This window comes from Thermobia domestica, chromosome 9, assembly GCF_964235325.1.
Source record: "Thermobia domestica chromosome 9, izTheDome1.hap1.1, whole genome shotgun sequence".
In the NCBI taxonomy this organism is placed as follows: Eukaryota; Metazoa; Arthropoda; class Insecta; order Zygentoma; family Lepismatidae; genus Thermobia; species Thermobia domestica.
In genome coordinates, this window is record NC_137462.1 from 186,584,384 (window position 1) to 186,600,892 (window position 16,509).

At 37.4% G+C, this 16,509-nt stretch overlaps 1 protein-coding gene across 2 annotated transcripts in view; it reads right to left on the reverse strand.

The window, feature by feature from the left end:
• The window catches only part of LOC145660507 (serine/threonine-protein kinase MARK2), a 305,977-nt gene that overhangs the window by 260,280 nt on the left and 29,188 nt on the right, over positions 1-16,509 (reverse strand). For both annotated transcript variants that reach the window (XM_081725652.1, XM_081725648.1), the window contains exon 2: positions 11,823-12,064. In XM_081725652.1, the coding sequence (XP_081581778.1) occupies positions 11,823-11,897 (75 nt within the window). In that variant the 5' untranslated portion in view covers positions 11,898-12,064. The remainder of the gene's footprint in view (positions 1-11,822; positions 12,065-16,509) is intronic.

Below are 16,509 nucleotides of genomic sequence, written 5' to 3' on the forward strand. Positions count from 1 at the left end.
AAATCTCTCTCGTGCTTTTTTTTTTTTTAATAGATGCATTCATGTTTATCTTTAAAAAAAAATGCATAGTCCAAAATGTATTTCTTGCCTTCTTTGTTTATTTCATTTTTCTATATAGAGAACAGGGAGATGAACAAACATTGGCCAACTGGCCGGCACATATGGTTCGCTTCTTCTTAACGATAGAAGAAAGATATTGTGTTGAAAGTATCAAATAACAAAGCAACACGAAGCACTCGTAGCTTCCAGGCTGCTTTTTTATTCGCCAAAACATTTAAGACATTCCATTCCTTACTCAAGTAATGGAGATCAGCTTTTACTCACCTCCTCCTATTTTAGCTGAGAGCTGTCATGGAGTTCGAATTTGTTGGCAACATCGGATTTCGGAGAAAATATCTGTTTCACTACCATGTACTGGGCGGAGAAGGATACTAGGTCAATTTTCTGGACTCCACCCTAAGGCCGTCATGATATTGCGAAAAGTTTAAGTTAAGAACATGTAAGATATACTACATAATTTATGCTATGATTTTACGCACCACTTTCTGATAATTTAGCTAAAAGGGCATCAGGCATAATTCACTGTAACAATCGTATCTAAAGGCAGTTTCCGAAATGCAACAATCAATGGACGTGATAATTTAGATACAGTAAGCAATGAAAATCCGACATTACAGCACAAAATTTATCCATGAGAAGATAAACACATTTTTATTACTTCATTCCCTCCAAAAGAAATCCTGCTTATCATCTCGCATTTTCATTCACAGAAGGTTTTCAATGACCGAAGGTAAGTGACCTCAAATACGAGAACGTTACACAATGCTACTACTGAAAACCTGACAATAAACTATTAAACACGAAAAAACCTTTGAATGCAACAGTTCAATGCAGATGACTACATTACCCACTGCAGGGCTGCACCATTCTATGATAATTGATTTCGAATGTCAAGAGCCTATTACTCAAAACTATTAATTTTATAAAATGTTTTTTACACGTCGTAAAATATCATAAAGTAGAAATATTACAATAAAGGTAGAGGTGATTTCTAAATACTAATACCGAAACATTCTGAAATCGTGTAATAGAATTTATAAATGAAATGAAAAAAAATGAAGTATTTGAGTTTTACGTCCCACGATTATGCCGGTTAGGCTAAAGGAGACGGTGATGATGAGTAATGAATGAAATGGTGGAATGAAGAAAGTGGGAAGAAACGGGATAACCCCGAGGAAACCCACGCTCACGGTGTTTGTCCACCACGAAGTTCACTTGGCGGGGACTGGGATCGAACTCGGGACCCCAAGCACCAGGGGTGAATGCTCTACCACTGAGCCACCGCGGTCCCTAGAATTTATAAATTCGAGTGGTGAGCCTGAACTGTATTAGTACCTCAGATATGGTATAGTTTATCATTTTGAAATTGGGTTTTCAAAGAGATATTTGACTAATAATTAAAATTAACCTAATTAAAATTAAAACAACGTACGAAACGCTGTCTCTTATTTTACCTAGAACAAGAAAAGAAACTCTCCATACCCAATTTCCATAAGGAAACAGAAGAAAGAAGGATTATAGGTTCTACAAAAACAGGTTGGTTTTTGGTTTGAAGCTTAACTTCCTTCTCAGTATGCAGGCAAGATAAGACGTGATCCTACATATTAGCGTGAAATCCGAACATTAGCTTCTACAGAGTTCCGAGCCTTCCACGCGAGAGTGTGTATGCTAATCATATAGTCATGAAGGAGGCCTCCACAAACAACAAAGTGTGTAGTTCTATTACTGAGGTTGTTAAACGTAACTTATTTGCGGGAGAGAGTCGTAGACTTAGTTTCAAGTTTGAACAAGATATCAGTTGATTACTTGGCTGATTGTTAATAGAAGGTGCACAGTAGGTAAATGCAGTGACTGAGCTGGCTTTAATTGAAAACAGTTTTAATTAGCAAACCTAGGCTAAGTTCCTTTGTTTTTATCTTTTAATTTTTTCCCCTTGTACACGTACTCTTTTATCGACTATGTACTATTAACCTCCAATTGCTTTTCCTATATCACAAAGAAGAAAGTGAACCCAGAAAGGAAAAGGACAATGAAGACAGAAAAAGAACTCGAGAAAAACTATTTCAGTGCATTGATCCCTTGGATTCATTGCAGCACCCTCCTGAAATTATCAATATCGTAACTGGACGAGTTGCTGCTGCATCTGTAAACGTTCGTGATGCTGTTACAATAAGAGAAAAGCAAATGACTGAATTTCAAAGATCAGGGCCAGAAGGTTTTCACAAACCCACCTCAATGAAAATCATAACCATGGCCACAATGAAAAGAAATGCAACCATTGACGGGGTTTCTGTTTATGACGCCAATGTCATACACCAACGTGTGATTGGTTTGTTGTGTGTGTCCTTAAGCATGAACTAGCACCACTTCCAACTGCATTATTTAGTGATGATGGCTCTGAGATCCACATCCAAAGCAGTCTTAAAATGAAGTTTAGCAATTGAGCTCTCTAATTGTGTTCGAGCTCGTCCCAGTGCTTATGTAATAGACGGTTCTGCAATTCTCTGGGTGATATCCTGGCCATCAAATGGAACTGTTTTAGATTTTGTAAAAAATCGGTAGAATATATCAACGATCGCTTACAAACTGCTGACGTATATCTTGTATTTGATAGATACAATGAGAATAGCATTAAAAATATCACACGGCACAACGATGTGCAAATGTCAACAGAAAGTATCAACTGAGAATGAATACTTCCCTTCCACCACAAGAAGTTATTCTTACAATTTCTGAAAACTAGATTCAAGTAATTCAACACATATGCAACTACTTTTGTGAATATGTGAAGTCTTTCCCTACTCTTCAGAAGTTGATAGTCACTGGGCCTGATATTACCCCTATCGATGTAATTCCAGATGTAACATTTCCACTTCCAGGTCTAAGTAATGAAATGAGGAAGCAGATGTTATTCTTATTCATCCAGCTATGCTATTAGCTATAACTTTTGCTTCTGATATAAAAAATGAGGAAACAGACGTTATTCTTATTCATCCAGCTATGCTATTAGCTAGAACTTTTGCTTCTGATATTTTCCAATGACAGAAATGTATTTCTCCTCCTCCTCCATCATTATGCTGAAATTGTTGAAGGTAGTTAAAGTCTATGGAATCTGCGATCAGCCAAAGGACAGTGACTGATATTTCAGCATCAAAGGAAAAGGCGTTAGATATCGTTAAACATTCGCTAGCAGCTCACGCATTAACAGGATGCGACACTATTGAAAGTATTTATGGAATAGGAATGAAAAAGGCACTTCTCGTTTTAAAGAAAGGATACAAATTGCCAAATCTAGGAAATCTTGCCACAGAACTCGACACAGTCGTGCACGAAGCTTCGGAATTTATTGCAGCATGGTATGAGCTTGAGCATCAGAAGAACATGTATCAGATACGGTACTCTGTGTGGGCCAAAAAAGTAACAAGTTCAAGGATGACATCTTTACATTTAAGAACTCTTAAACCAACTCATGATGTTTTCGTTGAACACACCAAAAGAGCCCACTTACAATGTGCTATCTGGAAGAATGCCATGCAACAAAGACCTCCAGATATAGATCCACTTCAATATGGTTGGCTTCGAGACGATATAAATAAGTTCTTGGTTCCAGTTATGCTTCCAGATACTTCATCTGTAGTTCCAGATGATGTGTTACGAATGTTTCGCTGTTCATGTTCAAAAGAAACGAAGTGTTTTATTGCTACATGTAGTTGCTCTGCAAACAAGCTAGGATGTACAATGTTCTGTGCATTTTGCGGTAGTGATGAATGTGACAATCCACTCACTACAAGAATGGAAGACAATTTGAGTGATTCTGATGAAAAAAATGATACTGAACAAAAATAGTTCATTGCACATGAAACGAATATATAGAAAGCTCTGATAGCGTATTTTTTACATTCTGTTTTATTGTTTAACAATAATATTTTTTTTTAAAAAAAAAAGTCAACTCCATAATTCTGGAAGGAATATGAAATGAAAGGACACTCTCAAGTTAGCGTTAATTCCTGTATATGAAATCTTAAAATAGGTTGGTACATTTAACAGAGAGATTTAGATATTTCCATAAAGGCTCCTTATTTTTGACCCAGTCGCATCACTCAAATTTATGCAGTATTGCTATATTCTGAAAGTATTTTTCTTTTGTTTTCTTCCGTACAAATAGTATAAAGGTATACCCGTATTTTTCCTTTACTCCCCCATTCAAAATACCTAAAAGTAAATAAAGAAATATACGTAAACTTTTTTGAATCTGGCAACACTGCTGTCAGTTACTGTAATTTTTTTTTTCAAATTGGGGATGGCTTTAATATTAATAACAATGTTATTCCCTATGTTCGGAATTTGCTTGTTCTAGGATAAATGGTTCCCGAGATATCGAAGAAAATGTCTATGAACAATAGCGTAGCGTGAATCTAATGAGGACCCTGGTATCAGGGGCCAGTACCGCAATCTGCTCAACAATGACAGAGTGACACCCGACAGATTCTTGTTTAACGCACTCAAATCAGTAAGCTACAGCACAGGAACTTTGGGCGAACGACAATTCAGGTTCAAAAGTAAATACAATAATAAACGTTAACATTTAGTTTTGAACCTTGCAACACTGCTAACAGTTACTGTATTTTTTCAAATTGGGAATAGGGCAATGTTAACGACATTGATATTTAGTTACGTACCGAATTTGGTTGTTCTAGGATAAATAGTTCCCGAAATATTGAAGGAAATATCTAAAAAATAGAGGCGTAGCATGATCTAATGAGACCCCCAATTTCAGGCGCCCATATCTCAGTTTGCCCAACAATGACAGAGTGGCAACCGGCAGATTCTTGCTTAACACACTCAAATCAGTAGGAAACAGCAGCAACAACAAACAAACAAACAAAAAAAAAAAAAAAACTGGGCGTACGACAATTCCAGGTTCAATGGTCTGGCTACCAGACTACAAGTTTCTGCAAGTCGCAAGATGTGGAAATGGCAAATAGGAACCCAGATTGGTTTCTAAACATCATCACTTGTGACGAGTCACTATTTCACATGTACATGCCTTCCACAAAGTGCCAATCAGCAGGCTGATTCGGTAAAAATTCTCCACCGCCAAAGAAAACAGCAGCCAAGGGTGAAAACTATATTGCTAGTGTAATTAAACTGGAGTGCTGTGTATCGAACAGAATTCATACCTGAGAGTCACGTCATCACACCAGCAGTTTACAAAGACATTACGCACAGGTTGAAGAGAATCTGATATCTGAGACCGGAAGTTCTTAATTCTCACGAGTGTCTCCTCCTCCATAACGCACCTTGTAACAAGAAGTGAGTAAGCCTATGGCGCATTTCGATATATGGATCGACATTCTGCTTCTAATACGGTATATAAAATGGAAGTGACCTTGTGTAGGATCGCATCATATGAAACCGAATGAACCATTTGATGTTGATTACATCAGGGTTTAGCGAGGTCTTTCAGCACTGAGGCTACAGAAGGCGTGGATCTTAAGGTTAACGTGGGATCACGAACCGCATGAACTCCCGCAGGAAATCGGAAACGTTTGAAATGTACTTTGGAATGTAATTATCACTTACTTCGAAATATGCTTTTATTCTGTACATTCTCAGGATGACATAGGGGGTTCAAAATTTAGCGAAAATAGAGAATCTCACGAGTCCCTCAAGTTGAGACGATGAAATTCAGTGTATATATATATATATATATATATATATATATATATATATATATATATATAGTGGCGGATCCAGGATATGATCAAGGGAGGGGCTAAAGCATAGTTTGCCGCTTTATCTAGTGTAAAACAGGATTGAAGTCCATTTATATATATATACTCGTGCTCATAAATTAAGGATAATGCGGATACATGGTGAAACAACGCTTTGGTGGGCGGTTTTCGGTTGGAAATCAGCTCAGGGTATGACCATGCGGTGCATTTGACCATTCGATGCAGTGCATGCGGTGCGGTCGTCGCACGGTGGCGCTGGCAGCAGTCCAAATACGCAGAGGTGTTTTGGTACGTCAGAGTATGGTGCAGCGTGTAAGTGTGCAGATGTTGTCGGACGTGCTAATGGTGACTGTGTGTTGAAAATGGCTCAAAGAACATATTCATGACGTTATGAGGCGTAGAATAATAGGGCGACTGGAGGCTGGTCATATACAGCAGGTCATAGCACGGGCCCTCCGTGTACCACAAAGTGTGATCTCAAGATTATGGCAACGATTCTAGCAGACAGGAAACGTGTCCAGGCGCTACACTACGGGACGTCCACAGTGTACAACACCACAAGAAGACCGATATCTCACCATCAGTGCCCGCAGACGGCCACGGAGTACAGCAGGTAGACTTGCTCGGGACCTTGCCACAGCCACTGGAACAGTTGTCTCCCGACACACAGTCTACAGACGACTGAACAGACATGGTTTATTCGCCCGGGGACCTGCAAGGTGCATTCCACTGACCCCTGTTCACAGGAGAGCCCCTAAAGCCTGGTGTCAAGGACACAGTATATGGTCAATGAAACAGTGGTCCCAGGTTATGTTCACGGACGAGTCCAGGTATAGTCTGAACAGTGATTCTCGCCGGGTTATCATCCGGCGTGAACCAGGAACCAGATACCAACCCCATAAGGTCCATGAAAGGGACCTGTATGGAGGTAGTGGTTTGATGGTGTGGGGTATGATTATGATTGGTTCACGTACACCCCCTGCATGTCTGACAGAGGAACTGTAACAGGTCAGGTGTAAGGGACGTCATTTTGCATCAGTATGTTCGCCTTTTCAGGGGTGCAGTGGGTCTCAACTTCCTCCTGATGGATAATAACGCATGGCCCCACCGAGCTGCCATCGTGGAGGAGTACCGTGAAACAGAAGATATCAAGCGAATGGAGTGGCCTGCCTGTTCTCCAGACCTAAACCCCATCGAGCATGTCTAGGATGCTCTCGGTCGACGTATCGCTGCACGTCTTCAAACCCCTAGGATACTTCAGGAACTCCGACAGGCACTGGTGCAAGAATGGGAGGCTATATCCCAGCAGCTGCTCAACCACCTGATCCAGAGTATGCCAACCCGTTGTGCGGCCTGTGTACGTGTGCATGGTGATCATATCCCATATTGATGTCGGGGAAAATGCGCAGGAAACAGTGGCGTTGTGTAGCACACGTGTTTCTTAACTTATCACCTATACCGTGGATATCACCAATACCGTGGTATCGATATGTTTCGCTTGTTCGTATGTTGTGTTCATTATGTGCCTATGCTATTAGCGCCAGTTTTGTGTAGTGCCACGTTGTATAGTATCACAATCTGCAATTATCCTTAATTTTTGAGCATGTGTGTGTATATATATATATTAAAAATAAACGGACGTCCCTACGTTTAGCGTGTTCTATATTTCTGCGCTACATTGAAATCGATGTTTACTGTCGTTTGTGATCGCATCCAGGAAAAATGGCTTATCAGTTTAAATTAATTTTGGAACATGGTAGTCCTACTTTCCTCAAGGCGAGATTTTATCGTGTCACTGATTAAAAAGACGTATCCAAGGAGGCAGGGGGTTCTAAGTTTGTGCCAAAGAAAAGTATCCTGCGGGACTTTTATCATTATAACTCTCACTGAAGTGCGTATCCTAAACCGACGTTATGTTATTTGTGATAGCATCGACTAACCCCTTTGACATTAATTTTGGAACATAGTCAATACCTATTTCAACCTGGAATTATATCATGTTCGTTTGATTACAGAGTGTATCATAATTCGTATTCGTGTACAAAATTCGTATACAGTAGGTTTAAGAAATTTATCCATTGATATTTAATACATAATTAATTTTAACATAGATTTCATATTGTTACAGCATCTTCATAAAGTGTCTGTAGAAGTGAGTGAAGTTTTTACAAACTAACTCAAAATTATAGAAGAGTTCATGATTTTACATGTCCATATTAATAAAATAGTGCAAGAGTAAATTATGAAAAGTAAGATGGAGTGTCAAGTGAGTTTCCCGACCTGCTGAGAAAATTGCCAGGAACACAAACAGTACAGTAAAGATTTGACACAGTAAATAAAACAGTACACATACAACTTGTTACAAACATAGGTCAATTAATATTTTTAAAAATTGGTTTTCCCTTGCTCCCTTGCCTGTGACTTATTGGTTGGCTGCTACACACCGAATGTTATCCTTTTTCAGTACTGTTTATCGAGCAAACTGTAACAGTATATAATATAAATATTTTGTTTTTACAACTCGCAATATGAAGGCGAATTATTTTACATATAATTTATAGGAAATTGCGGAAATTTTAAACGCCTTGCATTTCATGTAACAATGAGTCTTTTTAAGATGCGCGGAAGAGTGAGTTGGAGGTAATTCACTATGTGCGTTAGGTGAAGTTACTATATATATATATATATATATATATATATATACAGAGTGACTGGTAATTCGATGCATTCCTTGAAAGGAGATATTCTACAAGTACTTTGGAACATTTTCACCCATATGAACCGGTGGACGCAAAACAATAGTTCCTGAATAATTTGAACATGTAGTTTCTTTGAAATTTTCCGGCTAACGAGAGGTGTACCAGAAACTTTCATCCTGACCCACTTCCACATATCGTGGAGCGATGAAATTTTGCACGAGTAATCCTGCATACCTACGTAGGACATGTGGTAATATACAGCTCGTAACTCTGCACCGTTGCTGTGTTATAGCTTCGAACGTGAAGAAAGAAGTAATGGTCCAAATTCCATTACTATACTTTAGAAAGCAGCATGGCAACATTTCAGCTAAGAACTTGAACCAAGACAGTGCGGTTAAGAGAAAACGCGAACTATGACGCATTTCATATTCAGGGGCGTGCATCTGTGTGGCCAACATTCAAGCGGTGAACGGGTGTGTTGTTTTCCAGGAGGCGGACATCTTTTGCCAGCATATCACACACTATTTCTATTTTTCACAAACTTTTGTTAATGCTACAGTGGTAAATGTGTTATTTTGTTATGACTTTCCAAGATTTACATTTTTACTTAAGTAGAAAGCTTATAACGTCAGTCCTCAATTGCAGCAATTAGTACGGCAATTGTCATAATTTTGTTTTTGAGTTATTAAATCGATGTATTCGATTGCTCTTTCTTTATTTATTTATTTATGCAAGAGAATGACTCAAGGAACGGTACGGACCTCCTATTCCGGGATCACATCGGTCTTTTACGTGGGTCTAGGATTTGTGAAGGAACTGGCTCTATCTTTCTAGAAGATATCGTCCCTGCCTTCACCTAGCGGGAATGAAGAAAACCAGGGAAAACCTAGTCAAATCAATGAAAACGTGCCGACGTATCACCACCAAAGGAAGTCCGTGGTCAACTCTGAGCGACCAAAGTGATGATCATTTTATTTGCGATCAGCATGGGGTATTAGTACTTGCTTTCCACGCAAAGGGTACCACAACTATCAGACTATACTATGCCACACGGTGCGTGCGTTGCGGGATTCTGCGAAAACCCAAAGCGTGGCATGCTGACAAAAGGTGCCCGCCTCCTGGAAAACAACGCACCCGTTCACTGTTCAAATGTTAGCCAGACAGATGCACTATCCTGGGTATGAAATCCATCATAGATCGGGTTTTCTCTTGACCACACACCATCTTCGTTCCACCTCTTTCCAACCATGCAGTCATTTCCTAAAAGCAAGTACTTCTGCGATGTTAACACGCTGCTTTCTGTAGTGCAGTAATGAATTTTGGACCACTTCACCTTACTTCACGTTCGGACCTATAACACACCAACGGTGCAGACTCACGAGCTGTACGTTACCACATGACCTACATAGGTATGCAGGATTACACAAGCGAAGTTTTATCGCTCTACGATATGTGGAAGTGTGTTACGGTGAAAGTTTCTCGCGCACCTCACGTTAGCCAGCAAATTTAAAAGAAATCACGTATGTTCAAATTACTCAGAAGCTACTGATTTGCGACCCCCGGTTCATATCGGTGAAAATGTTTCAAAGTGCTTGTAGAATACCCCCTTGCAAGGAATGCATCGAATTACCAGTCACCTTGTATATACAGTATATAATTAAAATGCGACCTACTATATCGTTACGAACCTCTAATGATACTCGAAAAACATATTTATTTATTTGTCAAAAATGTTAATTACTTATATTATTTGGTTATAGTTTAGACCTCAACATTTGGAATGACTTTATAAGGCAACAAGAATCAAATAATGGCACAATACAATTCCAATGTGGAGCAGAAACGAGTATAAAACTTATTTCTGAAGGTTACCAATACTTAATTCAGTATCTCAATCTTCTTGATGAATTGCAAACGCTCGATCAAAAGATACAAATAATTAACGTTATAAACACAAGGATCATATTCCACGTAACACTGGGGTAACATTCTATGTGTTCTCTATGAATCAACGCCCTCCAATTCATCATTACTGCGGGAACTGGAATCTAGTACAAATCTGCTTTTAAATTATATCACTTTAATATGACTTGAGAAAGAAGATACTGATAAACCGTTGTTATTGTTCTGTGGTTTGTTTGAAAACAAAATTACATACTTCTCTTTGGAGGTGTAGGATATGGGAATAGGGCAAAAAGTGTTTAAAAATAAAACACAGACCGTTATGGTAGTTAAGTAAGATAGCATATGAAAATAGAATATAACTGAAGTTAGAACATGTTAAGAGTCAGATTATAATAGAAGTCAAATTATAATTGTAGTGATTATGAGATATAGTTTACAAAGAGACAGATAGAGTTTGAGATTGATGTGTAACAAGATGAGTGTACTTGTGGAGTATCATTGAGATAGATAGATGTATTATAGAACGGCACGGATTAAGAGTAAAAAGATAGAGAAGAATTTAAGTGTGCATCTTTGTAGATTTTAGTTAACTAAAGAATGTATATTATGGCACATTTGTTTCCCACAAATATGTGTAAATGTTTGATGTGACGCAATAAGCAGTCATGTTACAGTGCAAAAATCTCAGCTCAGCATACAGTGTTTTATTAATAGTAAATATGGTTATTCCTAGAATATCATGACCGAAGGTAAGACTCAAGCTGAGAATCAGAGTTAAAGTCATGCCTTATATTGGTTCACCAAGTAATAAAATATAGTCTTCGCTTCAAGGTTGGGTAATCTGCTCTTTCGCTAGTATATAGAAATTATTCATGTAGCGGCACTTATTATTACTGTAATGGAATTGTATGTCACAAAGAAATCCTGTTTCGAGTCAGTTACCACATACTAACAATTTACGATTTCCTATTTCTATGTAGCATCAGTTACTAAATATATATCCTTATTACTTTTTAAAATTGTTTTGTGCAAGCAATTGTTTTCTATTCTTCAACGTAAAATTTGTGTTGCACAGATTATCTACACAAATTACGAATGTATAATACAGACATATATAATTACAAGTATCTATGATAAATTATCATCAGATATCACTACTACACCAATTAGTCCTGCAAGTGTCAGATTATTGTGTCCATTTAATAGCATTAGTGTCATTGTTTCATGATAATTAGTAAGAGCAAATGTAATAAAATCAAGATTGTAAAACTTTCCTCACGTACCTTCTTAATTAGACATAGCACATACGCGTTGTAACTCAAGCAGGGAGATCGAAGTAGTTTAATAGATCAAGAAACTTCTGAAGCTTTTAATTGTTATCCATATACATTTGAAAAACAGTGCACAAATATTATTCACTTACCTTTGTGTTGCTTACATGATCGGCAGGAAGTGATTCAGGCACTGTCTGAAGTGTAGTACGCATGCTAGCAGACATTCTGTTCCCCACAATATTATGGGGAGCTCGTGGGTTAAGCTGATAGTAACTGTATCCTGCGGTGGATCAACACCACTTAGGTGGCCTAGCTGTTAGGCCTCAAACACCTTCTTGTTATCATTGGATGCTCTTCGAACCGTTAGGGGTGACAAGGCAACCCACTAAACCTGCCGAGAAGAAAGGTATCACTAAGTAAACTACAATGAGGATAAGATACACTGAAAACTACACAGAAACAACTACTTTACTGTGACAAAATATCAGATGTTTTTTAAAGTACTACTAAAACTAAAATATGTAACTGTTTAAAAATATTACCGATCTATAACGATGATATAATTATTTTAAACGAAAGAAGTCCTTTGTTTTTCCCAAGTATCACTACCAGTTCCGATAATTAGCACTGATTTAAAACGGACAAAATAACACTTGTACACTTATTTCTTCAACAACCTGAAAGTAAGATTAGAATTTGTGTTTAGTCCTAAGCTAATGCCGTTTTACCTTTCTAAATTTGGAGTTGAGTTGAGTTGATTTTGAGTTTAACGTCCCGTTTCAGCAGCGAGGCTATATGAGACGTGGACCTACTGATTAACGTGGAATCCGAACCACATGAGCTCCCGCCGGGAATCGAACCCGGGTCTCCCGCGCCAAAGGCGCGTACGCTTACCGCTTAGCCACGGAGGAGCTCTTTTCTATATTTGGAATTGGAAATGAAATTATGTCTTCCACTTACTATAAACGAAACCAACAATTTGATTTTAGGCACTGGAAACATGTTAATCAATTTAGTTATACGAGATTTTGCATGTATATTATATACTTAATATCATGAACTTCGAATTCAATGAAGTTGTGCACTAAATTCCGTTCCTAAAGTAACAAGAAGCGATTTCCAATTACCATCACACCATCAAATTTCGTTAATATAAAGTCACTAAATTAGTATGTTCTTTTCATATAATAATTTCGAAACAAAATTAAAATGATAGTTCTTTTCAAATGTTTAACTGGCAATAAAATTTAGATCGAGATGAGGCGATTCTGGCAAGGGACTTAATTTCTATGAGGCAATTCTGGCAAGGGACTTAATTTCTATGTATTTCAGTTTGATAGCTATGTTCAATATAATACGTGTTATTTAACATACCACCTACCAATGCAAGCATTAACTATTTATAAAACTGCTAGCTTAAAAATTAACGGCAGGCAAGGTGTTATGAAATTCCTGTTCGATGGAAGAAAGCAGTGTCTTTCATTGCTTATTTCAGATAATAAAACCAGTTTTCTAAAATAACTGTGCTTGCCTTGTGTATGTGTTATATTAAATAACACACATTATACTGAATTTCACACTGCAATACACAGAAATTAAGTCCCTTGCCATAACTGCCTCATCTCGACCTAAATTTTATTTCCTGCTGAACATTTGAAAAGAAATATCATTTTCAACTTAACTTTACCATATGAAAAGAATGGTTAGGTGGTTTAATCATGTTCCAAAACACTATTTAAAAAATAATTACATTAGTTATTATAATAAATTATATGATTTACGACAAGTCTATAATTGTCCCGTTTTATTAGGCTATGGAACAGTTATGACAAAAAAAAAATAAATAAATAAATGGGCAATTATGACACCATTTTCTTTTAACCTATTGCTACATGAAGTTTCTTAGGTGTAATTTTTGAGTACAGCTGGTTACTTTGAGCATCTATAACTAATTCTACCTGAAATTTTGATTGTAGCAAATGGGAGGTGCCATCCGAAAAATCAAACTACATGCACAGGAAACACTCGGAGTAATATATTTTACCAATATTCAGAGTTCCCACTCTCTTTATATATATATATAAACAGGACAAATCACCAATTTTCCAGGACTTCGACACAGGAGCAGTGAATATTAATGCAACTACAGTATTAATAGACAATAATTTAATACACAAAGTAGAGCGCAATGTGCTTTTTCTTGTGGTCTCCCAACTCCCCTTCCATCCACCCGATCCACCCACATCCAGCACATGTATGTTCATTCTTTCTACATGTAATTTTAATTGTGTACCGAACAAATTTACAAACAACAAAAATATATTTTTCGCACATGGCATCTTCATTGCGTGACACTGTGACAGATATAATTAGGGGGGAAAAAAGGAATTATATTACAAGTTTTTCAACTGAGTATGGAGTTGTGTGATTTCCTTATCTATAGACAATCTTTCTTCTTTAGTGAAGCTGCTCTACGGATAGCACTTGACTTTGTCAATAAAGTAAAGCAAAACTTCTGCTCTGCTTCATGTGCAAACTGGTTTGCTTCAGTTTCCAAAGCTTCACTTGTTTCCATCAATTTCCTTTTCTTTCTCTGTAACTGCTGTACATTTTCACTTATTTCTTTCCTCTTGCTCTGAACTTGACTTTCTCTTTCAACAGTCCGTATTTTCTCCAGCTTTGCCATATAGTGCTGCCTTGCATGGAAGGCAGGGTGCAGTATTTCTTTCATGATGTTGATTGAAGTAACGTCTTTACGGGAAATGTTATCGTACACCAATCTCAAACCAATCAATAATTTCTCCTTCATATTTTCAACAAGTAGATCTTTATTTATGCTGTAGCCCCGTTCGAAAGCAGCCTGTCCATGAGTCAAAACCAGAAACTTCTTTATGATTAACGACATATCTTTAAATTCTTCCGAACCATTCAACAGTTTTGTGTAAAAACAATCCAGCCTCTCAGGTTCCAACTTAATACCCAGCACGTGCATCTTTAAACTGCTCAGTAAATTTTCCATATAAAACAAACAGATGATTACATTCTTTGGGTGCAGCCCATTTCTTCTCCAACAGTGACTGAAGGACACCACGAAAGTTTATGGATAACACACTATGTGGATATAGGCATGTAAGGTCCCTCACAAGCCTTTATTTCAGTGGATTCTTCTGTGTGACATACAACAGCAATTTGCACAGGAATCTGTGGCAGTAAACTCTAAACTGGAGTTTTTCTCTTCCAGTAGGTTCTTTTTGCATGCACTACAAAGACTTTGTGAAGTTGCAAATCCCAAGTCCACATTAGATGCACTCACCATGTTGCTCTTTGATGGGGTGAATTGCAATCACTCACACATACACAATCATAACAAATTATTATTCACCACAAAAACAGGAATAGCAAGCAAAAATAACAATCAATTAAAATCTTCATTATAATTATAAAAAATCTGATATTCAGTATTTCTGTCAATTTCAAGGACATTTCCCGGATGTTTCCAGGACAAAATCAATTCAAATTCAAGGACATTTCCAGGATTTCCACGACGAGTGGGAACCCTGATATTTTTATAACAAAAATACTTTATTCTTCATACAAAATTAACACTTTGATCATACAGTTTAGTTTTTAGTCAAATTGACACTTCTTTATCAGTTACGTATTTGAAACGCTATTGCCTTTAAAATAACAATGGTATTCTTTGAAGCTTTTGCACTTCACACATCTGCCAGCTTGTCGAGAGCAACAATACTCTCTCAAAACTGTTATAGGATGGTGCAACAATACTCTATCCGCAAAAGTTATAGATGTGTGATTATGATGAATTTGGAGGTAATAGACATGACATCCGATTTTTGGATCAACACGCACTAATAGATTAAAAGACAGAACTGTAACTGAAAACGCAATACAGTCAAAGTAATATTTTCGGAGGTAAAGCCATATATATATATTTCCTGTCAACATTAATCTCTCTTACTTCTAATAAAGATTTTTTTAAATCGTAATAAGGATTTCTTTTAAGTACATAAGCAAAATAAAATCACTTGGAACATCCTCAAAAATAAAAACAAGAAGTTAACTTTCACGAAAACCTAAACCCCATTCGATGCGCGTTATAATGTCAAACAAATGAAAATTACACTAGACTCTCGCTAATCCGGCCATTCCTGGCACATATGGGTGCCGGATTAACGGAAGTACCGGGTTATTGAGTGTCTGTCATTTATTTGATTTATTTACCATCTTGTTTTTTATTTATTTTGAAAACATAGGGGATACAGTGTACTGTACTTTATTAAATCGAAGGATATAATTTTAAAACATAGAGGATATACTTTATTAAATCCAAATATACATTAATTTTCGAAGAAAACTTAGTCCTTGAGTAGTATCACTCACTATGAAACATGTTCCTAATTTTTAACTGTCGCAATGATAATACGCGACGGTGGCATACTTTATCACGCAGCCGAACTGTAAAGAATGCTACAATTTCGAATACGTACAGTATATAAAGCATTGTTGCGCATGCGCACGATAATTCATTGTGCGCGTGTTTTTTGGTTGGATGTGCGCCGGATTACTGAGAGACCGGACTACTGAGGGCCGGGTTAGCGAGAGTCTAGTGTATTAATAATATACTAGCTGAACATGCGCTCTCTACACGTGCTTCATTCACATATGAGCATGAATCTCCGTGTCATTCCTCACATCTGTAGATGTCTCTTTACAGACACAAGTGAAAGACATATTGATAAAATCGGCAAGGGGTACCACATAAAGGAGATATTTTCTTCGATATTTTTTTTCAATATCTCGCACCGTTTGCAAGAT